Below are 23,115 nucleotides of genomic sequence, written 5' to 3'. Positions count from 1 at the left end.
TCTCTCTCTCTCTCTCTCTCTCTCTCTCTCCCTCTCTCTCTCTCTCTCTCTCTCTCTCTCCCCCTCTCCCTCTCTCCTCTGTCTCTCTTTGTGCCTGTCCCTCCCGGGCGCTCTGCCTCTGTTCCCATTCTCTCTCCCTCTCTGCCTCCCCCATCCTCAAGGCCCATCTCCCTCCCTCCCTCCCTGCATCCTTCCCCCTCCCTCCGCGCCCCTCCCCTCCTCCGCAGTAGCCAATGAGCGGCCGCCGGTCCCTGCTCCCGGCTCCGTCCGCCGAGTGAGGCCGCGGGCGCGGGGGGTGGGGGGTGGGAGGCCGGGAGGGGGCCGGGACGCCGGGCTCCGGGGCGGGGGCGGGGGGCGCGGGCACCGGCGACCCCGGTGGCGGCGGCGGCGGCCGGGGGAAGCCGCGAGGCCGGTCATGCGGCTGCGGGGCCCGCGGCCCGGAGCGTCCGCCCAGCCCTGAGCGAGGTGAGCGCGAGGGGAGGGTCCTGGAAGGCCGGGGGCGCCCCTGGAGGAGAGTGGAAGCCGCAGCTGGGACCGAAGGGGCCTGAGTGGCGGCTGGGGTGGGACTCCGGCGGTCAGGACGCCCGAATTCAGGAGGCTGTGGGGGATGTAGGGGAAATTGGGCCTGGCGATTCCCGGAGGACCGGGTCCGAGGGTCCCGGAGCCGGGAAACTGTACTCCTAGCGCCGGTGTCTCAGAGACCGTTGCCACTGGGGAGGGTCTAGGCAGAGTCCTTGAGAGGCGGTACCTGGAGTGAGGGTGGAGGGCACAGGCCGGAAAAGCAGGATGTGGATCTGGAAAGGGGTCCCCAGAAAGAGGGAGTTACCGTCTCCCCAAGAGATTGAAGGGAGAAGGAGTTCGGACTGCGGGTTTGAGGAGTAGGACCCCAGGGACTCAAATGCCTGGGGTAAAGGACGAGAAGGAGGCTCCAGGCCTGGGGGGAGGGTCCCATAGGAGGATGGGCTGCAGAATAAGGAGCTCTGGGCCGGCCAGGTAGAGGGGAGACTGGAGCGAGGAAGGCGCGTGTTCGAAGGGGTGCCGTCCGGCAAGATCCCAGCTGGGTGTGGAGGCAGACAGAAGAAAGTGTCAGCTACCTGGACGAGAGAGTCGGCGACCGACGGGGTTTAGGATGCTTGCTTCCCAACTGAGAGGACTGGAGCCCAGCAGGCAGCGGGCGGTCAAGCCCTGGAGCCAGCCCGTGGGGGTTGGGAGAAAAGCTAGCTAGAGCTTTGCCAGTCCCGATCCCTGGGGGGATCTTGATGCTGTGAATAGGAGGGTGGGGACTGGTCTTAGACTCCCGGGGTCCTTATTGGGGTGGGACAGAGTTTCAAAGTTTCAAGAATTCTAGTTAAGGAAGGTGGAGTCTCACGTCTTGGTTACATTGTTTGGCGAGTATTTAAGGGGTCTCAAACTTTTCTGTCAAAAAGGTGATGGATAGAGCTGGTATTCGGGGATGTTGAGGTCTCTGGCTGCGATAGGCTGAGGATCCCCAGGTGAGCCCCCATATCATGGCATTGTGTGATTTAGGGGAAGGGGGATATGAGGATTGCAGGTGAGAAACTGGAAATCCTTCCATGTTTAGGGGCCTCCTGGTTGGAATATCTGGGTTGCCAATTGGACTTTGGGAGACCATAGGTATGAACTGGGGATTTCTTGTTCAGAGGGTCCAGTGTTGGGGTCTGCATTCCATGGTTGATGTTGAAGAGTGTCTGTTATTAGAAGTCCTAGCATGAGAAGTCAGGGGCAGAGTCTCTGGTAAGGAATTTTTGGGTCATTTGATGGGGGATGGGATACTGAAATTCCTAGTTTTCTGATTTCTAGCCAGCAGATGAGGATCCTAGTTTTACTGGGATGCTCTGGTTGGGATGCTGGGTCAAGAGTATCCCAGCTTGTTGTTTAGGCATTCTGGAGTCTCTAGTCAAGATCATGGTTCCAGGTCTCTGGGTCTCACTGTCCTGGGATCCAGAAGCCTGTAACCAAGACCCAGTATCCCAGGTTCAGGGGCTGCCTGATCTGGGAGGCTGAAATTAGGGTTCTGGGATTTGGGCTCTGGATTGTGACAGTGATCTTAGTTTGGGGTGCCAAATTGAGGTCAAGGTACAGGATCAGCTGTAGAAGGTCATGGGTCAAGTTCATGGTGTTAGAAGGGGTGTTAGGGTCAAGTCTGAGAGTTTAAGCTTTGATGGGGCCTCTGCTCAAAGTTTCAGGTAAGCCTGAAGTCAAGGGTCTGAAACCAAGATGTGGGGGTTAGGAATTCTTGGTTAGTGACCCACTTAGGGGATTTCTGCAGTTCAGAGACAGGGTCCAAAGGAAAAATATCGTGGCATTGGATCAGGGCATGGGTTAGTTTCTGAAAAGGTCAAGTTACACAGCATCCAGAATCTAAGCCTACTACGCCAGGTGCAGGCACCTAAGTCCTGGCTTAATGTTGAGATGATGGGTACTGGTCTGGGAGCTTAGGTCAGGACAGAATAAGGGTTGAAGCTGCCAGTCAGCCTAATAGTTCTATGTCACCAAGGCAGGCTCAAGGTTGGGGACTCTGATGGGGTCTGATTCTAAGACCAGGTTCTCAGTTCAAGGCAGGAGGTTAGGGCTGGGAGTCTGGTGATGGAATTGAAAATCTGGAATTAGAATTTGTAATAAAAGCCATGACATTTGGAACCAGGTTCGGGCCTGGGATAAGTAGATTTGAGGCTTGTGGTTGGAAATCTAAACCTGGGGTTAGGGACCTGGAGCCAGAGCCAGGGCACAGTTAGCAGATACCAGAAGGCCCATCCTGAGGTTGGGGGTCAACAGTTGGTGGCTCCAGTCAGTATGCAGGGCCGGATGGTGGCTCAGGACACAGAATTCGTGTTGGAGAGTTTGGTTGTGGAGTTAGCTTTCTGGCCAGGGCCGGGTATACTAACTGGCCCCACAGGTTGGGGACTTGGGTGAATCCGCTCGTGGTTCTGCACCTCAGATTCTGGTTCCGCAGGCCCCGCAGGGCGCCCCCCGCCGCTGAGGATGAGTCACTGCAGCAGCCGCGCCCTGACCCTGTTGAGCAGCGTGTTCGGTGCGTGCGGCCTGCTCCTCGTGGGCATCGCGGTCAGCACGGACTACTGGCTGTACATGGAGGAGGGCACCGTGTTGCCGCAGAACCAGACCACCGAGGTCAAGATGGCGCTGCACGCTGGCCTCTGGCGAGTCTGCTTCTTTGCAGGTGCAGCAGCTCACCTGCTCTTTGCCCACCCGTCCAGCCTTGCCTGGGACCCTGAGTACTTATCCATAGTCCCCGTGTTCCCGAAATCCAGAAGCCGACCCTGCCTCCCTTCTGGAAGCCCAGGTTTCTCTGTGGAGCCCGTGCCTAGCCCTTCATTCGCTAGACAGGAGCCTGATGCTGACAGACTTCAGGTCCTCAGACCCCTGCCCACCCCTGCTCTTCTTAACTCTAGACTCGGTATTCTAGAGTCAGAGTCCCCTGGACAGTTCCGGGGTGACATGGGCCGGATAAAAGAATCCAGCCTCCGGGTTGACCACAGAGACCCCGGCCTTTCAGGAATCCCGACCTGCGGTCCTTATTCCTATCGGGTCCCGGAGTCTTCGGTGAACAGTCTACTCTCTGAGGACCCCAGGTCCAGCCCTGCCCTCTTCCAACCAGGTGTCCCCAGGGCAACTCACAAGAACTCCTGATCATCCCGCCTACCCCATCCCCACTCCTAATAACAGAACAGCCCAGAACCCTCGGGGGAAGTGTGGCATCTGGGTCCTGGGGACGCACTGTCCGTCCTGCCCCTAACGACCTCTCTGGAACGTCCCTGTCATCCTGCCATCTTCGTCTTCCCACCAGGTCGAGAGAAGGGTCGCTGCGTGGCCTCAGAATACTTCCTTGAACCAGAGATCAACTTGGTGACGGAAAACACGGAGAATATTTTGAGTGAGGGGAAGAGGGGGGAGGTGCCCAGAAAACTAGCGGGGTCACGGGAGGAGGGACAACGTTGGGAAGGGGAGGGGTCCAAGTGAAAGAGCAGAGGCTGGAGGAAAACCGAGTGGAGCGAGAAGGGGCAGGTTGAAAGGGCGGGGCCTGGGCAGGGAGGGGTCGCAGGAAAGGGGAGGGGTCAAGTCCGGGGTGCGACCAAGAGAAGGGTGGAGTCAGCCGGGAAGTATCAGGAAGGGGAGGAGTCAACGGGGAAGGGGAGGAGCCGGAGGGATCAGGGTGATGAGAGCATCGGGAGGTGTCCCACTGGAGTGTCCCCCTCACCCTGCCTCTCACTGTCCGCCTCTCCCAGAGACAGTGCGCACGGCCACTCCCTTCCCCATGGTCAGTCTGTTCCTCGTTTTCACGGCCTTCGTCATCAGCAACATCGGCCACATACGCCCTCAGAGGACCATCCTAGCCTTCGTTTCTGGCATCTTCTTCATCCTGTCAGGTGAGCTGAAGGAAAGAACTTGTAAGTTGGGGAAATTGTTTCAAGTGGCCCCTCTCCCACTTAGAAAGCTGTTTCCTTGCTGTGTGTCTTGGGAGGAGTTGCAGAACCTCTCTGAACCCCACTTCCCTTCTCCATGAAATGAAGCTAGCACCGACCGTGCCCACTGCACAGCATTACTTAGAGAACCAAATCATAGCAGATGCGTATTGGGTGCTAATAAGCTGCCCTGCTCTGTTCTGATACAACAACCCTGTGAGGTGAGTGCTATTAATAGCCCCATTTTACAGATATGGAAGCAAACACTCAGAGGAATGAAGTCATTTGCTGAGGGCCACACAAGTAGTGAGAGGCAGAGCTGGGAATCAAAGGCACGCCAGTCGCCTCCAGAGCTGTATTTTTAACCACCACTGATATTTTAGTAATTAACAGTTTACAAAGCTCTTTATTTTCTGTGCAACATTTTAATTTTTCTCAAACAGAAAGTCAAAAGTTTTGTAGTGAATGCTCATGTGTGCAGGACTTGGGTCAACGATTGGCGTCTTGCTAGATTTGTGTTATCCTATATCTGTTCCTCTGTCTATATTTCTAACCCTCCATTCATCTCTCTTACTTCTTAGATGCGTTTCAAAGTAAATTTCAGGTGTCTGTTCACTTAACCCTAAACAGTCCACTGTGCATGTTGTTAGCTAGACTTCTGTATTTGTATACAGTTCTTTTTTCTTTCTTTTGAGGTTAGAGGCTCTTTGTATGATCTCATACTCCTCTCATGATATCTCTCAGAGTTGTTATCATTACTTGCTTGGTAAAGTGGGGTAGTGAGATCCAGAATTGTGTAGAGAGTTGCTCAAGAGGGCTGGGGATACAGCTGAGTTGGTAGAGTGCTTGCTCTGCGTGCACAAAGCCCTGGGTTCAATCCCCAGCAACACACACACACACACACACACACACACACACACACAAAGAGTTGCCCAAGATACCAGTCTAAACTGGTACCAGATGACTCAAGGGCTCAGACTTCCAGTAGACTTCACTCTGGAGTTTAGCCTTCCAGATTTCAGCTCGGTGCAGTCCACTTCAGTCCAGCTTAGCCCAGTGCAGCTCAAACATGGGAGGCCTGTCAGTCCAGTCCAGCTGACCCCAATTCATTCTGACTCAGTTCTCCAATTCCATTTGAATGAATTTGCCACAATTTAATTGAGCTGAAGTCAGGTACTTGCAGCTGAGCTGATGTCTGATAAACAAACCTTGCGTGTGTCTCACCTCCACGCTGTCCCCCTAGAGCTGCCCTTGGCTTCGTCTTTCTGGTTGACTATGCAGAGTTAAAGAAGCCTCTTCGGTGTCCCCTCCTCCAGGCTCCTCCCTGCTCCTCACCCAGCTCTCTAGCCACACCTCCCCCGAGCCTTCAACCTCGCCTGATGAGACCTTTTCCAGGGAAACCAGGGTGCGACCTCTGTGCAAACTCAGATCACGGCATGTGGAGCCAGACTGAGCTAAAATAAGACATGTAGAATATCACCATCCCAGAGTGTCAGAGCAGCAAGGTCTCATCATTTTTCAGATGGAGAAATAGTGGCCTAGAGAGAGAAAGTGGGGCAGGAGTAGGTAGCATGGGGCGTTTTATTCAACCTACCCAAAAAACGTTAGGAGGAAAGCCCCATTGTTTGCAGTTCACAGAAATGGAGAGGGACTAGAGGAGGTGACAGCCCGTCAATGGAACTGGGATTAGAACCAAGGGTGTTCTCCCAAACCACGTGTTCACACCCCACTGCACCAGGAACTTCCTGCCCAAGGTCAAGCCGAGAGTCAATGATGCAGTCAGGGCTGGACGTCAGACTTCTGATCCAACAAGAGTCATTTGGAAGAGATCGAACCCTATGTCTGAAACTCTTCCTTGAGTTTATTTCTGAGACTACGACCAAAGGGTTCTATCCCAGGGAACCATTCCTGTGTCCTCAGGCTTATGGGGTACAGTGGGTAGAGGCACATGAGGCGAACCTAGGATGACCGGGGTCCAAATCCTACCACTAACACTTACTACCTAGGCGACTTAAGACCTTCTCTTGCTGAATTGTTGCCAATAACACTTCATTTATGGACCCTGAAATTTTAATTTGATGTAATTTTCATGTGTCATGAAATAGTGTGCTGCTTTTATTTTTATTTTTCCCCACCAGTAGACAGAAAAAAAAAAAAAAGAAATTCTTAGCTGGTAAACCATACAAAAACACTTGGTGAACCAAACTGTAGTTGGCCAACCCCTGATCTAGATCATGGGTGTAAAGTTCCTGGACTGAAATAGTGCGTACTCAACATGATGTAGGGGAAATAAATGAACAAACACTGAAATGCAGAAGTAATAGCAGTCACACAGAGTGCCGTGGGGCCAGCAGTTCTGAGCACTTTATACAAATTAAGTTATTTATTTGTCTTGACTTACAAGGCAGGTACCCTTATTATCTCCATTTTACCACGGAGGAAACAGAAATGCTCAGAGGTTAAGTTTTCTGCATTAAAAATGGATTCCAACCCAGGCCTCCCTCACCATGGCATTACCCTGCCCCAATAAAATAAAAAAAGTTCTAAAAACAAAGGACCTAACACCAGTACCTTAGGTCTTGGAACAGAATGACCTGGTCCAATCACCTCATGTTCACAAAGAGGACTCTGAGTCTCAGAGACAGACACGAGTGGCCTGGGGAGGGTTTATTGATGGATTTGGCCCTCGGTTCTAGAGAAAGCAGTGAAGGCTGGGGCCAGGGAGGGAGAGGGGCATTGCTGGGGGTTAAACGTCCTCAGGAACTGTTCTGGGCATGGACTAGGGGAAGGAGACTGGAAGTGGTGTCACAGAGGAGGTGGCTCCTGTAGTGGCCCATGCAGGGGCCGATGAGGTCTGTGTGGGATGGAGGTGTGGGCATAGGGGCAGTTGGACAGTTGTAGGAGAGAAGGACATCACAAGAGGATCAATGGAACCACATGACTTGCGGGGGGTGGGGTAGAGGGCATTGATTTTCTTTTTCTAGGCCATAAGAGGCAAGCACATGCACATGCACAGGCGTGCACACGCGGCTCTCACCCATGACCGGCGCCTCTGCTCACTCATGCATTCATGGGGCATCCTGGGTGCCAGACCCGGTGCTTGGCCCTGGAGACACAACCCACTCTAAACAGGGATCCAGACATAATCCGGGCCTTGGTCAGAGCCTGTCACCACCAACTCGTATCCTTTGGGTGGACTTAAATACAGAATGCCTACTCCAGCCCACAAGCCCTTCCACGATCTGACTGCTGCTCAACCTCTGACCCCACTTCCTAACCCACTAGCACTCTTGACTCAGAACATGGATCGCAGGCTGACCTTGGGGTGTCTAACCCACGTTCCTCTCTGTGTGGGTCGCTTCCTCCTCATCCTCAAAGGGCTCGGACCTTTTTCTCTTCAGAGCTGCCTTCTCTAACAAATCCAGCAGCCCTTCTGTGTCTTCATAGTATTTACTGCTGTTCTCGTCTCGTGTGTTTTCAGCCTCTTTCTACCAGAATGTAAACCCCAAAGGGCGCGGACCTTTCAAAACCTGTGCTTGCTTGTCTGCAGAGCCTGGATGAGTTGCCGCTAGAGTGTGTGCGGAACGGAGGAGTGTAGAAGGGGGAGTTACTGCTCAGGGTGTTCTGGAAAAGGGGAGATGCATTCACCCAAGACAGTCGGGTGGCATGGGCAGTGGCCAGGGAGGGCTTCCCAGAGGAGGTGGCACCTGCGTTGGTGCTGAAAGGGCAAGGGAGGATTTTTCCAATGAAGAAAGGAAATTGCCTTGTATGGAAATGTTCCTAGCATGTGTAGAGGCACGGGAGCAGCTGTCCATGGTGCTGAAACCCCATTGTTCTGAAGCCAGGTTGGTTCTATTCAGCTTGATTTTGCCTACTGTGATCTAAGAATTATGGAGCAGGTGTAGTCGAGGGAGTGGGAAGAGAGTATGAGAGCTAGATTACAGAGACAGGAAGGGGGGAGGGAGGGGTGTGTGTGTGTGTGGTGTGTTTTAGAGAATCAGAGCCATCGTGAAATGGCCAGGATGGAGAAAGGAAAGAATGGCTTATTTTCTAAAAAGCCTTTTCCTCATTGGAGATATTTGCTACAGACCCTGCTTCTGGCTCTGCTGGTGGGGACTGTTGGCTACTTAGTACTGTAAGGTAAAGCAGGCGCTCACCTCCAGGCTGGAGGGGTTAGGAGGCAGGGTCACCAGCAGGAACTGGATCAGCCCTGGACTTCCAGACTGAAGGTGGATGCCTCCCCTGTGGGAAGCCAGGAGCCCAGAGGAGCTGAGAGCACAGAGGGGTAGAGTCCATCCTGTTTTTAGAGAGAACCAGTATCTGAAGCAGGATGATAAAGATTTTGAAACAATGACGCAGACATAGAGAATAAGGGCCAAGCTGGGCTAGGCACCTGGGGCTGCAGGGAGGGTTTTGATACATGAAGAACCCAGAAATAAAGTCTACCATTTGGTGGGTGATGACTCTTTGTGGCAGAGAGAGAGGGGGATGGAGATGACCCCTGCATTTGGTTTAGGCACTGAGTGGGGGTGGCATCTGGGCTTCCTTGGTATTCCTTCCCTGTAAACCTGCCTGTCTTTCAACCCTGTCTCAAGGGCTTTCCACTGGATAGCATTTCTCAGGCTCTCTATTCCCAAGTGTCAAAATTAAGGAATACTAAAGGTCAGAAGTGCTATGGTGTCCAGAGTGAGGAAAGTTTCATTATTAGAAGGGATGAAGGAATAGTGGGATTTAGAGTGAATGAAAGAGCAGGCCAGGCACCATGGTGCCTGCTTGTAATCTCAGCTACTCCAGAAGCTGAGGCAGGAGGATGGCAAATCCTAAGCCAGCCTCAGCAACTTAGCAAGATTCAGAATAAAAAATTAAAAGGGTCAGGGTGTAGCTTAGAGTGTTACCTGGGTTCAATCTCCAGTGCACAAAAATATATGTTAGTTAAGATTTAAAGGAAGAAACAAAGGCAGTTAATGTGCTTTTGCAGAGGTTCCGTTTGCCTGGCAAGAGTATTCATGAACTCATCCTTGCTGGGTCTTTTGTTAGGTGCCAAGAATGCTACTCAGGAGGACCAAGTAGACGTGTACTGGCATCATAGAGTCCCCAGCTTCCTCGTGAGTTGGGGGACGTGTACAATAAAGAAATGACAAGGGCTGGGGACACAGCTCGGTTGGTAGAGTGCTTGCCTTGCATCATGCACAAGGCCCTGGGTTCAATCCCCAGAACAAAAAAAAAAAAAAAAGAAGAAGAAGAAAGAAAAGAAATGACAAGCAGGAGCATGTGAAGTGGTGATGCGTGCCACAAAGGATACCAAGCAGGTTAAGGAAGGAGAGTGAGTCATTGCCCTGTCACACCCATCAGAATCACCTGATCTAAAATATCTGCCCCCCACTCCTTTTTATACACACCATACACATTCTTGGCTTTGTTATTTGAAAGTAAGTTGTAGGCATTATGATAATTCATCTCTAAAAAGTCAAGGTCGGCGTGCATCCTTTAAGGATGCAGACGCTCTTCCATAGGACCACGATGCTGCTAGCACAGTTAGAAATTTGATAAACATTCCACAATATAATTTAATCCATTTTCTTACTGTCCCAGTTGTCTCTCAAGAATGTCTTTTTTTCTGGACTGGGGGTGTAGCGCATTTGTAGGGCCCTTGCCTAGCATGCAGGAGGCCTTGGGTTCTGTCCTCAACGTTGTGGAGAAAGAAAGAAAAGAAGGAAGGAAGGAAGGAAGGAAGGAAGGAAGGAAGGAAGGAAGGAAGGAAGGAAGGAAGGAAGGAAGGAAAAAAGAAAGAAAAGGAAAAGAAGGAAAGGAGGGAGAGAGGGAGGGGGGAAGGAGGAAGACTGCTTTTGAGCTTTCCCTTCAGAACAAGGGTTGGGTCGAGGTTCTCGCGCGGCATTTCGTTAATAGATCTCTTGTCATGGAGACTGGTTGTGCCACAATGTTTCTTTTCCAACGTTGACTTTCAAAATATATTTCATTCTGAAAATATGGAAAGACTGGTTAGGGAAGCCCCGGGCACCCTTCACTGGGTTCCAGCGATTGCCAGCATATGGCGGGCTTTTTATAGTCACACCACCGTGTCCCCTTTCTGTACTTTGCTGCCTTATTTTAAAGCCAGCCTCAGACAGCAACCCATTTTGTCCACAAGTATTTTAGTATATCCCTGAGTTAGAAAGTACTCTTTTATTTACTATAGCCATGTTGCCATTATCAAGCCCAAACAAATAAGAAGAATTGCTCAATATCATCTCTTATCTGGTTAGCGTTCAGTCCTCCCACCGGGCTCCTCAGTGTCTTTTAATGGCTAGTTTGCTGCAAATCAGGATCCAAATTCCACATGTGCATTTCGTTGATAGATCTCTGAAGACTTTTAATCTCAGTTCCTCTCCTTGATTGTATGTTTTTATTATTATTATTTTTTTTTTCATTTGTATTTTGAAGAAATCTGGTCATTTGTCGTGTAGAATTCCCACATTCTGGAGTTTCCCAATCATGTCCCCGTGCTGTGGTGTAATACACTTCAGCCATCTAAGATCTCGGGAAGCCTGGGCAGATCTGGGTTTGTTTTTGGCAAGAGCACTTCATAGGTAGGTGGTGCTGTTCGCGTCCTCCTGCATTCCACCCATGGACAGACGCTTCATGTCTGGGCCTCTTCCTGAGCTCCTGGGATTGCTCTCTGGCTCGGGTACTTTCACCTGGATTCACACATCATCCCCTGAAGGACAGGGGGTCCCACAGAGTATCCCCAGCCTTCATTGACCCGACTTCTCATTTCATCTATTCCTCTTTCTTATATTTTCCATAAGCTGGAAGTTGTCAGACTAGAGGCTCGATGACAGCAGATTATACGTGGTTACCCAGAAAACTCGGAGGTGCTGCTCTGACTTTTGGATCACTTCAGTAGCAGCTAATGCCAGGCAGTCCCCGCCCCCTGCCCCTGTCAGCCTCAGCCACGTGAAACTTGAGCCCTTGGTACAGGTGATGTCCATCAGAGCTCTCCATTGATGAGGTAGGCTTTTCTCTTTGCAATGAAGAAGTAATTTCCCAGGCCACACTGCAGCATTGTGGAAAAAAAAAATCCTGTTTTGGGGTGTTCATTTTTATTTAAAAATTTTTTTTTAGAAAAAAATGCAAACCTATGGAAAAGTTTCAAAAAGAATACCAGGAACTGTCAGATAGCTTTCACCTAGACCAGCTTCTACCCACGTGTACATGTACACTTGTGTATGTGTGTGTTATGCACGTATGTAATATATACATTGTGCATACACATGGATCTACACACAGAAACACCTAAGTTGCAAACACTTCACTCCTAAATAGTTTAGCACATGTTTCCTAAGAACAGGGCGTCCACCCCCCACCCCGACTGCACTGAGGATTGAACCCAGGGGCACTTCACTACTGAGCTACATCCCCAGTCCTTTTTTAAAATGTTGAGAAAGGGTCTTGCTAAATTGCCCAGGCTGGCCTTGAACTTTCTATCCTCCTGCTTCATCCTCCTGAGTCACTGGGGCTTCAGGCTGGCTCTACCACACCCAGCTATAAGGGCATTTTCTTATGAAACCACAGTACAATAGTCAAACTCAGAAAGTTTAATATTTTCAGGTAATACATAGTCCATACCCAGATTGCAGCAGTTGCCCCAATACTCCTTTGTGGTCTTTTTTTTTCTGACTCAGGATCCAACCTAGGGCCATGGTTTGCATTTCCTTTGTCTCTTTAATCTCCTTACAGATTAAAAAAAAAATCATATTTTTTTTTCTTTGAAAGGAGTAAGCTAGGTACAGGGGGTTAGATGCTATAAAGAGGAAAACGTCCAACATATCCATCTTCCTCCCCACTCCACCTCGCGCCCTGAGGTCCTCCCTGTCTCCCTGCTCTTGCTCCGTTTGGCTTCCTCCCACCTTGAACACTCGCTCTCCTTGCCCCACAGGCTTGCCTTTAGCCTCGCGGGCAGCAGTAGACCTTTCCTGTTTCTGCTGCTTTGCAAAGTCACCAGTGGACAGGCCGAGATGTTCTCCTTTGATTCTCTGAACAGAACAAGGAAAGGGCCACAGGAGGCCTCTTGGGTGCTTTGGGATCTTTGAACTTCTCTTTCCCGTTCAGGAGGATCTAGGTGGCCCTTTCCCTTTCATTCTGCCCTTGCCCTGTCTTCAAACTTTCCTTTCTCCTTGGCAGACTTTATTCTCTCTGAACACTTCTTAGAAACTCTGAGAAGCTGACCGCAGCCTCTGGGCACTCCTGGGCGCCTCCAGCGAGTTTGTGCAGATGCACACGAGGACATTTTCCTCTGGAATCCTGCTTTCTCGTGTTCTGTTGCTCTCCTCCCTCTGCGGCCGGTGCCTGCTGCCCGCCTGCTCTGCTTGCGCTGCGCTGTCTCTGTGGGTCTGTGCAGTCAATGCTCTGCAGCGCTTTTCTTTCGTCTTTTATATAGCTCCGATGCTTTTTTCCCCCCAATCTTTCAAGTTGGCGTTTTTGAACTGTGAAGTCAGTGGTTTTGTAGACTGTCCCCCGGTGTCCCTGTGAGTGGATCCGGGTTACACATTCCCAGCGGGAGCACTACCCGAAGGAAGCAGAGGCCAGCTCAGCCTTCCCCACGGGCCCTTGGAGTCCACCTGCCCGATGATTGGCGGTTTCGGCCTCCATCGCTTGCTCAGGGGGAACCTGCCATTTTAGGAAGTTTTTATCTCTTTGTAATTCACAGATAGTCTGGGGGGGGGGGTTCTGTCGTCTGTGATGCTCGCTTGCACCTGACATGTGCCACCCTCATGTACAAATGGGGATGCTACTGAAGCCAACCTTATTTCTCTTGTTAAGTTTTAGAAATATCAGCATGGACTCATACTTAAAAAAAAGGTTTTTTTTTTTCATCTTGTCACGTGACCTTGCTTGAATCATTCACTTTGGTGCTCATACCGTCCTCAAGTTGACTACCAGGAAGCTCTTCTAGCTGGTCCTTGTGGGATGGGACCCAGGGCCTCACCCATGCTAGGGAAGCACTCTACCACCCATCCATGTCCCAGCCCTGGGTTTGTTTTCACATTTTAAGACAGGGTCTGACTAAGTGCTGAGACTGGCCTTGAACCCGTGATCCTCCAGTCTGGGTCTCCACAGTAGCTGGGATTATAGACCTGTGCCATGGTTCTTGGCTCTTTACCACCCCCACCCCTGGCTTCAAATTGGCTGTTTCTTCAGGGAGTCTAGTTCCTTTTAGTGAGGAATGACATTAGGAACCAAGAGCAGGGGGGCTCAGTGTGCTCAGTGCTTTTCGGGGTGCCACTGTCAGGACCTTCAGGTCAGAAGGCTGGGAAATCATACATATTTAAGGAGCAGGAGCTTATCATGATATCAAAACAGTACATGAGTTTTCTTGCCTTACTTTGTTTGTACCTTTCTTCTTTCTGAGAAGCTGTCATTCCCTGAAGCATCAGTGTATTCATGGGTCCACTCAACCTCACAATGCACATGAAATAACTTCAGAACTGCTACCCTAGATTCCGCCCCCCGCCCCCCTGAAAAAAAATCTACTAAGAAAGGCTCAAGATAGATTACTTTGTAGGTCTTTGGTCTTTAGTCTGATATCTATAGGCAAAGTGCTGTTTTTAAAAGCTGCTTGGGGGCTGGAGATGTAGCTCAGTGGTAGAGCACTTGCCTAGCAAGCACAGGCCCTGGATTCAATCCACAGCACCCCCCCCCCAAACACACACACACACACACACACACACACTTAGGTTGTGCTCCTTCCTACTGTGGCCATATTTTTAATTTAATATAGGGTTAGATTCATTTATTTGCTTATTTTTAATTTCAGTTTTCCCCATCTGGATGATTCTCTTTTAATATAAAGTATTTGCCTAGTTTCAGAGGTGCACTGTTCTCCTCCTGGTTGGCACCCACCCCGTTTGCCTCCTGTGCGCCTCTCCGCAGAGAAGCAGGTGCACGCCTGTATCTTCAAGCACGCTTCTTTCCCGCCTAAGAGGCAGCTTGCTGAGCACTCAGGCCCACGAGTTGCCTTGCTCCTGGCGCTTGGTGGTGTGGTCTGGACTGTGACCCTGCCCTGGGTCCCGGAGGTCTCCCTCCTTGTTTCACTGAGGCACAGCACTTGGTTGGACGGATGTGCCACAGTGGATTCCATCTCCACGAGAGCATTTCCTGCCTCTCCAATTACAAATCATGCTGCAGTGAGTTTGCTTGTGCATCTGATTTTCCACCGGATCAGAGGGATGCCTTCAGGATGAATTCCTAGAGGTAAAGGATTGATTCACAGGTGGCTTCCTTAGGTATTGCCACATCCCCTGCTCAGAGTCACACAGTTCTGCACTCCCACCTTCTCCCAGTCTCACCTGAAGATGTTGGGAAGCTTTTGATCTTCTGACTGCTTAGTTTTCACCTGCATTTATCTAATTTTGAAAGAGGGAGGTTTTTAAATTTATTATCTATTTATTTAAGACAGGGTCTCACTGTGTTGTCCAGGTGGCCTTGAACCTCTGGAATCAAGCCACACTCCTGCCTCCATGTCCTAAGTAAGGGAATGCAGCACTTGTGTGACACTGTCCCTGGCTTAACTCAATGCCTTTTTAAAGAGGTGACAAAAGCCAACAAATCCCAGCATCTCGGGAGGCTGAAGCAGGAGGATCATGAGTTCAAAGACAGTCTCAGAAATGTCGAGGCACTAAGCAACTCAGTGAGACCCTATCTCTAAATCAAATACAAAATAGGGCTGGGGGTGTGGCTCAGTGCCCCTGAGTTCAATCCCTGGTATACCCCCCCCCAAAAAAAAAAGGTGACAAACACTAGGCACAGTGGTGCACCCCTGTAGTCGAGGTGACTTGGAACCCTGTGCAGTGGCTCAGGCCTGTAATCCCAGCGGCTTGGGAGGCTGAGGCAGGAAGATCACAAGTTCAAGGCCAGCCTTGGCAACATTGTGAGACCCTAAGGAACTTAGGGAGACCCTGTCTCTAAATAAAAAATAAAAAGGGCTGGGGACGTGGCTCCCAGGTTAAGTGCCCCAGGTTCAGTTCCTAATACCGAAGCAAGCAAACCAACAAAAATAGAGGTGACAAACTGGAGGAAGGCACTCAGGAAACTGGGAGAGGCATATTCCAGGGGCAGGAACAGCACAGGTGGAGGCCCTGAGGCAGAAACTAGCTTGATGCACTCGAGGAAGAGGGGAGAGCAAGGAAGTAGGTGGCTTAGGCAGAGGGACGGGAGGACTTCTCAGGGATGAGGTTGGTGGGGACCAGGCAGTGCAGGTGTTAGTGTCTACAAGGTCACCCAGATTTTTCTCTAAAGGGTCAGATCACAAAGATTTTCATTTTTGCTGTCTGTCTGTCGAGATACTCTGCTCTCCACAGCAGTAGAAAGCAGTCAGCAATATATCAACAAATGGGTGTGGCAGTGAGCCAAGAAATTTGTGTTTATAGGGACAGAAATCTGAAATTCATAGACTCTTCAAATTTGAGATTTAATTCACAACATACAGTTCATGTAATGTGCATCATAGGCTTTTTGGTAGATTCACAAAGCTGTGCCACCATCTCCTTAGCTAATGTCACAACACTTCATCACCATCAAGAAATCGCACCCTCGTTAACAGCCAGTCATGGTCGCCCTCCCTCCTAGGCCCTGGCAGCCACTGATCTACTTCCTGTCTCTGTGCAGTTGCCTGTTCTCGGTAGGAACGGGGTCACATGGTGTGTGGTCTTTAGCATCTGGCTTCTCTCTTGGACCAGTTTCCCGTGCATTCCCATGGTAGCCTAGGTCGGCACCCATCCCCTTTGCAGGCCAGATAACATTCCTTCTGTTGATGGCCCACGGTTTGTTTATCCATTCATCAGCTGGTGGACATTCAGGCTGTTTGCACTTTTTGGCTACTGGGGAACGCTGCTACAAACATTTGTGTACAATTTTTTGGGAGAACATATGTTCTCGATTCCCTTGGGTATATACCTAGGAGTGGAATTGCTGGGTCATATGGTAATTCTATCTTTAACTTTTTGAAGAACTGCCAAAAGAAATCCATATACTTTCTGCATGCTACAAAATATCATTCTTCTTTTGACTTGTTTTTCAGCCGTTTATTATGTAAAAGCTGTTCAGAAACAAGAGGTGCACTGGATGTAGTCTATGGGTCATGGTTTACAGATCCCTCTTAGAGGCAATGAAAGGAGTTTGGATTCTGGGTGTGACAGTCACACAATGCTTATTTGCAGGACTCTGAGGGAAGACGCTGATAAGGCTGCGTTAGATGGATTTAGGACAAGAAATGGTATGGCCTCCTTAAGTCACCCAGGTCTGGCTGCTGTTAAAAGCAGAGTTCATATTAGGAAAGTGATATTTGCCTTTTGAAATTCTCAAGCCAGACTTCTCCACACGCTCCATGTGCCTCTGTTTCTTCCGCTGTAAGTGGTGATAAAATGTGTCTACTTCAAAGGATTGTTTTGAGTTTTGAATGAGTTACTTTCTATATAATGCTGAGAACAGCACCTAGCACAGACCAAAACCCACATAAGTAGCTGCTAGTATCAATGGTGCTGTCACTTCTTTCCAGCTCAGGCCTCGTTCTCTTCCCCATAGAATATCACAACTCCAGTGACTCTCTGCCCATCTGTTCCCAACACCAAAGCCCTGAAAGGGTCTTCTAACACTGATCTGGCTGTGTCCTTCCTCTGCCCCAAGCTGCCATGGCTCCCCAGTACCCTTGGCATCATGCTCAGCTCCTCAGCCTGGCATTCAAGGCCTATCAGGACCTTGTCCCTGCTCCCTTCTCTAGCCTCAATTCTGTGGCTGTTGCCCATGTTGTAGGATAGACTAGCTCGGTGTGCCCCCCATCAAATCTTGCCCATGCTGTTCCCGCTGCCAGGAAATGGTTGGGGCTCATCCTTTAGGACTTGGACAAAGGAAATTTTCCTGGATTTCCCTTGGTCCTGCCCCAGGTGGCCTTGGGCCTCTTCTGGACCCACAGAGCTCAGTTCCTCATGCCTCATAGCTCATATCACCCTGCTTGTGATTGTTGGCTGGTGTCCATCTTTAGCTTTCCCAGCTGCACTGAGACTCTGGGTGGCGGGTTCCAGGTAGGGTGAAGAGGAGGTTGTTGGTTCCTCTTCAGACTCCCTGCACCTCATCTAGGTCCAGCCCAGGGGGTCCTGGATGTGGGGGGAGGGAAGGCAGTGCTGTGGGGCTGGGGTTCCACTTCCTCATGCAGGAGGGCACCTGCTCTGCTCCCCCTAGGCCTCTCCTTGGTGGTGGGCTTGGTCCTTTACATCTCCAGCATCAACGACGAGGTCATGAACAGGCCCAGCAGCTCCGAGCAATACTTCCATTACCGCTACGGGTGGTCTTTTGCCTTCGCGGCTTCCTCTTTCCTGCTCAAAGAGGTGATGTCGGTGGGGCCCAGACTCTAGGGTCAAGGGGGGAGGGTATAGGGGGCCTGATTCCTGGGGCCAGGAGGACGAGGAGGCTGGGATGTAGGCTCTGGGTGATGAGGGAGATGGAGGGACTGGGGGGGGGGGGCTAACCCCTGGGTCCTGGAGAGGAGGGATCTGGGGACTCCAGCTCCTGGGGTCCTGGTGAGGAATGGGGACTGGTTCTCCCGGGTCTGGAAGAAGGGGTGCCTGAGGGCTTGAGCTCCACGGGCTTGGGGGAAGAGCGGACTGGAGCCTTGACTGTTGGGTTCTGCGAGAGGAGGGGACTGAGCTCGGGTAAGAGGCCTGGGAGCGCCCCTGGACTCTGACGGTGCCTTGCCGCAGGGGGCCGGCGTGATGTCGGTGTACCTGTTCACCAAGCGCTACGCGGAGGAGGAGATGTACCGCCCGCACCCCGCCTTCTACCGTCCGCGTCTCAGCGACTGCTCCGACTACTCGGGCCAGTTTCTGCAACCCGAGGCGTGGCGCCGGGGCCGCAGCCCGTCGGACATCTCCAGCGACGTCTCTATCCAGATGACGCAGAACTACCCTCCCGCCATCAAGTACCCCGACCACCTGCACATCTCCACCTCGCCCTGCTGAGGCGCGGCTGCTCGGAGCATCCCCTCGCCCCTCGCCCTACCCCTCCCCGCCGGCCGCCCTGGACCGCAGCCCCGGCCAGGGATACTCCGGCCAGAGTAAGCTGCTCCACCTTTAGGCCCCGCCCCACCACCCGCCCTCTCTTCAATGGCTCCTCCCACTTTCCTGACCTCTCCCCTTCATTGGTTCCTTCCACTTGAAAATGACCCCGCCCTCCGGTCTCCAGCCGCATACGGCCACGCCCAGACAGTTAGCCCCGCCCCTTCACCCGGTCAGCGAGCCCAGCACCCCCGAGCCCAGCCAGAGCCGCTTCACTGCAGGGGCGCTGGGCTGGAGAGTGGGTTCGGCAGCCGCCAGGAATGCCGGTCATCTTCTCCCCTGCGCCCCGACTCCTCTCCCGACCCGCCCACAGCTCCGGGTCGGCTGGGGCTGGAGGTCGCAGACAGGGCTCGCTCGGTCTCTGCACCCCCTCTCTCTGCGCGTCCGAGCCCCTTTTCTTTCTCGCTGGCTGGGCCTTTCCTGCCTCCTGAAGGTGACTTCCTTCTAGGGTTCCAGCCGGTCTTCTAGCTTTCCCAACTGTCCTTGGCCTTTCTTCCTCCGCCCCCCCCCCGCCCCCTTTCCTCCCTCCACCTGCACATCCCAAGCCCCTCGGTGCATCCAGCCCCGCTCTCCGAAAGACACGGGTGGGGACCCTAGGGTGGAGGGACCTTCCCCACGCCATCTGCACACCTGTGCCCGCCTCTCCCCCCTCGAGGCCCCGTCGGGGGAGGGAGGGGCAGTAGCGGGGGTCCACACCCCCCAAAACCTTTGTCTTCCATTTTCTGGCACTTCTCATTGATGTCCCCCTTCCCATCTCACACCCCCCAACTTTGGCCTCTTTTAAGGGCCCGTCCGCCCCCATGGACAGATGGGGGAAAAGGGGAGGACACCAGGAAATCACCCAACCCCCCTTATTAGGGGAGGAGGGGCGAGGTAGCACAGTGTTGTACACGGAACCAGAATGGCCCCCCGGGGTTGGGGGAGGGGGCAGGGGAGGGACGGGGGCTTTTAGTTTGCATCTTGGGGGGAGGGGGGAGGGGGGCCCGCAGCAGTTAACCTGTCTTTACGCAGCGATTTTTAATGAGGCTGGGGGGAGGGGGGCCTGGGAGGTGGGGAAAGGGGTGGGGTGGGGGGCCTGGCTCTGTTATTTACCGTGTATCATATGTAAATATCGACAGAAACTTCAATAAACTTTATTTCAAACACGTCTTTGCTTGTCCAGAGGGAGGGGGCTTATAGCGCTGCAGAATAAGGTTAGAGTGGTTTTAGGGGACTTAATAATCCTAATGAACAGACGCACTTTCACTGGGTCGTGTTAAGTATGGGGACAGCAAGTAACTTGGGTCAGGATTGATAAAAGTTCCCATGGTATGACGATCCTCACTCCCAATGCTGTTACTACTGCCTGCCTTTCTACTTCCGCTGCTTCCTGCAGCTCTCCCAAGCCTCACAGGGGCTTGATTGGCCTCTCCTGTGCAGATAGGTCCAGAGAGGTGAAGGACTCACCCAGGATCACACAGAAATCAACAAAGCCTCTGGCTGACACAAGTCCATCCATCTGGTTCTGAACTTGACTTCCTTCGCCTTCACCAGGGAGCACTCGGCTCCCTAATGCTTGGCTCTGTCACTCTGTGGAGAAACAACTGCTGCCATTTGTTGCACACACCACAAGCCAGACACTTTCCTCCTGAGCAGGATCCCTTAGGCACTCACAGCAGCCTGTGTGGAAGAATTATCACTCTGCTTTTGCAGGTGAGGGAAGGAGACTCAGAAATAGGCTCCAAGCTCTATGGTCTCCCCCACTATAGTGAGGGACTGGGAGCAACCTAGACGTTGGATAAGCTTATTCTTGAGATTGTTTTTCCCCAGTGCTGGGAATGAACCCAGGGCCTCCCACACGTAGGCAAGCACTCTACTGCTGAGCTACACACTCAGCCCCAGAAAACTTATTCTTCAAGTGTATTGGACAGGAAGAATAGGGCCAGCCCCTCATTCTTTGCCATGTCTAAATTTAGCCTCTTGAGGGGCAATAAGAAGCACCTCTGAATCACACCACAGTTGGTGACATCACAGCCCCATTCCTGGATGAGTTGAGCACTTTTTATTTATTAGCTCTTTGGAGCTTCCCACCTCCCCTGAACTAGGCATCCCAGTCTCCCCATCTAATAGATGAAGAAACTGAGGTGCAGGGAAAATGAGGTCACCCAGCTGGTAAAATGCAAAAGAGAATCCGTGCCCAGGCACATCTAACCCCAGAGTCAAGTCTACTAGCTGCTGTAATTTATGACTACAGATCTGATGCAAACTCATTCTGTGACCTTGAGCAAGTCTTTTAATCTCTGGGGCTTTGGCTTCCTTTCCTGTTTAAAAAAAAAAAAAATGAGGGGGATGGTTTAGAATGATTCCAAATCCCTCTGGAACAGGAAGGGCGGTGTGAATAGGTTCTCGGGAAAGAACTCATGTTCAGCAGGGTCAGACTCCCAGAGGGAAATATTCTGAGTCATTTTTCATGATTCCAGGAATTTCTGAAGGTCATGCTTGAGGTTTGCAATGGCAAATACATTTCAGCTTCTTTGTTAAGACTAATTGATTCATAGTGACTGCTTGGAGCACAGTATTAGAAGGATTCTGAACATTTGCTCAGTGGGGAAGAAGTCCCCATTGATTGGTGCTGTCTGTCGTGCTGATCGATTGGTGCTGCCTGCCTTGCCTGCAGCAGGAGTTTTGGTGTTGCAAGTGCTGGATCTTTGCTGACTCTGTCTGAGACCAAACAACTTGAAATCCGATAGCTCATGTTCTTTTTAAATAATAAGCCAAAGGAAAAAAATCATTTAAAAAAAAAAAATCAAAAACTTAAGCAAGGTTTTTTTTTATTTTTGTTTTTTACATTTTTAAAAATGGAATAGGATCCCATAAAGATTTATTTATTTTTAAAAAGTCAAGAAAAGTTCTACATTGTTTATCTAAAGTAAACCTGAATATACCAATATTGGAACATATTTCAGGAATATACTATGTATATTCAAGCATATATGCATGTGTTTAAATCCACTTATAAGGGAGGGTGTAACATACGCACATCTACTTGACATAATGTCATTATATTAGGGAGCACACGTAGTTCTGTACCTTCTGATTTCACATGTCATGTATTATAGAGCTCATTGAGTATCAGTTCACTACTGTTACCTGACTGTTTTCCAAGAATGCTTAATAATAATAGTTTGCATAAATTAGTTGCATAATTTATCAGGTGTTTCCTCTGTGCCAGTCACTTTGTATTCAAGTCCTAAACACCTTACATTCCATAACCCAAGGAGGTTTGACACTCTTATTATCATCTTCATTTTACACATGAGATTCCAGGGCATAGAGAGGTTTATTAATTTTCTCTTGGTCACACAGCTAGAAAATGGCCAAACTAAAATTTGAATCCTGGAGTCTCCTGAGCCTACAATGCTTCCCCACTGAGCTCTAACCATGTATAATGAAGTCTCACCATTCCACCAGTTTATCTGTGACCATTTTTCACACACTTATATTATTTACACACTTGTGTTATTTACAAACCATGTTATACATCAGTGGTTCTCAAAGTATGACCCAGGGTCCCTGGGCATCCCTGGGACCCATTTAAGAGAACCACAACATTGAAACCATTTTTATGACAATACTAAGATATTATTTTTCTTTTTCATCCTTATTCTCTCAGGAAATAGTGTCTGGAAGTTTCATGATAAATCAGAACACAGTAGATTCAACACATAGGCAGGAATCCTACTTTCCTCTATCAGGCCAAACATTGAGTCGATTTTTAATAATATTAACCAATAACACTCTATATTTTCTTTGTATTGGAAACCATAGTTATTTTTCTTTAAAATACATTACTTATGTCAGCATGCTCTAACTTTACTATTTTATGTATCAAACACATATTTAAATTATACATTTACATTTTTTATTTTTTATCCTCAGCACTGCAATAAAGTAAAATAAAATAAATCTTTATTTCAAACTAAGACATGTAAAGCATGTGAAATATCCACAGCTATTAACACACACTCAGGGTGTGTGTGTGTGTGTGTGTGTGTGTGTGTGTGTGTGTGTTCCAGGGACTTTGGCACACGGTAGGCAAGTGTTCTATCACTGAGCCCCATCCCCAGCCACAAGTGGTGTTTTTGAAGTGTGTACAGGAAAAACATCAGATGTAGAGATTTATCTCACTTTCTTTTCTTTTGTGGTGCTGGGGATGGAGCCCTGGGCCTGTCACAGGGCTCTGCCCCTGAGCCTGCCACCCCAGTCCCAGCCTCTTCTTTGAATGGCTATGCAGTGGTCCGCTGCGCGGAGGTGATTTATTTTAACAGTCATTCATTTCATTATTATTACATGTCTTGACACCTGATCTCGAGTTTAAACTTTCAGCAGCAGAGAGGGTGGGAAGGGGAAGGTGGCCTGGCTTTGCCACCTTGGCAATCCCAGCCTCACCTCCAGAGCAATAGCTCCCTGCTGGTGGCTTCTCCTCTATGTCCCTGGTCCCCTGGTGGGGTGACCTTGCCCTCAGGTCACATCTGGCAACATGTGGGCATATTTGGGGTGTCCTACTGGCATCTAGTGTGTGCCCTACA

General features: G+C 50.4%; 1 protein-coding gene across 1 annotated transcript; it reads left to right on the top strand.

The window, feature by feature from the left end:
- The first annotated feature begins 2,983 nt into the window (after nucleotides 1–2,983).
- On the top strand, nucleotides 2,984–18,451 carry Cacng7 (calcium voltage-gated channel auxiliary subunit gamma 7). The gene is made up of 5 exons (XM_026381188.2): nucleotides 2,984–3,199; nucleotides 3,827–3,913; nucleotides 4,266–4,406; nucleotides 17,676–17,821; nucleotides 18,194–18,451. The coding sequence occupies exons 1-5, from the start codon at nucleotides 3,004–3,006 to the stop codon at nucleotides 18,449–18,451; spliced, it is 828 nt and encodes a 275-aa protein (XP_026236973.1). The 5' UTR covers nucleotides 2,984–3,003.
- Nucleotides 18,452–23,115: the final 4,664 nt, after the last annotated feature.

Source organism: Urocitellus parryii, chromosome 15 (assembly GCF_045843805.1).
Source record: "Urocitellus parryii isolate mUroPar1 chromosome 15, mUroPar1.hap1, whole genome shotgun sequence".
Classification (NCBI taxonomy): domain Eukaryota; kingdom Metazoa; phylum Chordata; class Mammalia; order Rodentia; family Sciuridae; genus Urocitellus; species Urocitellus parryii.
This window is presented reverse-complemented; position numbering and strand designations above follow the sequence as displayed.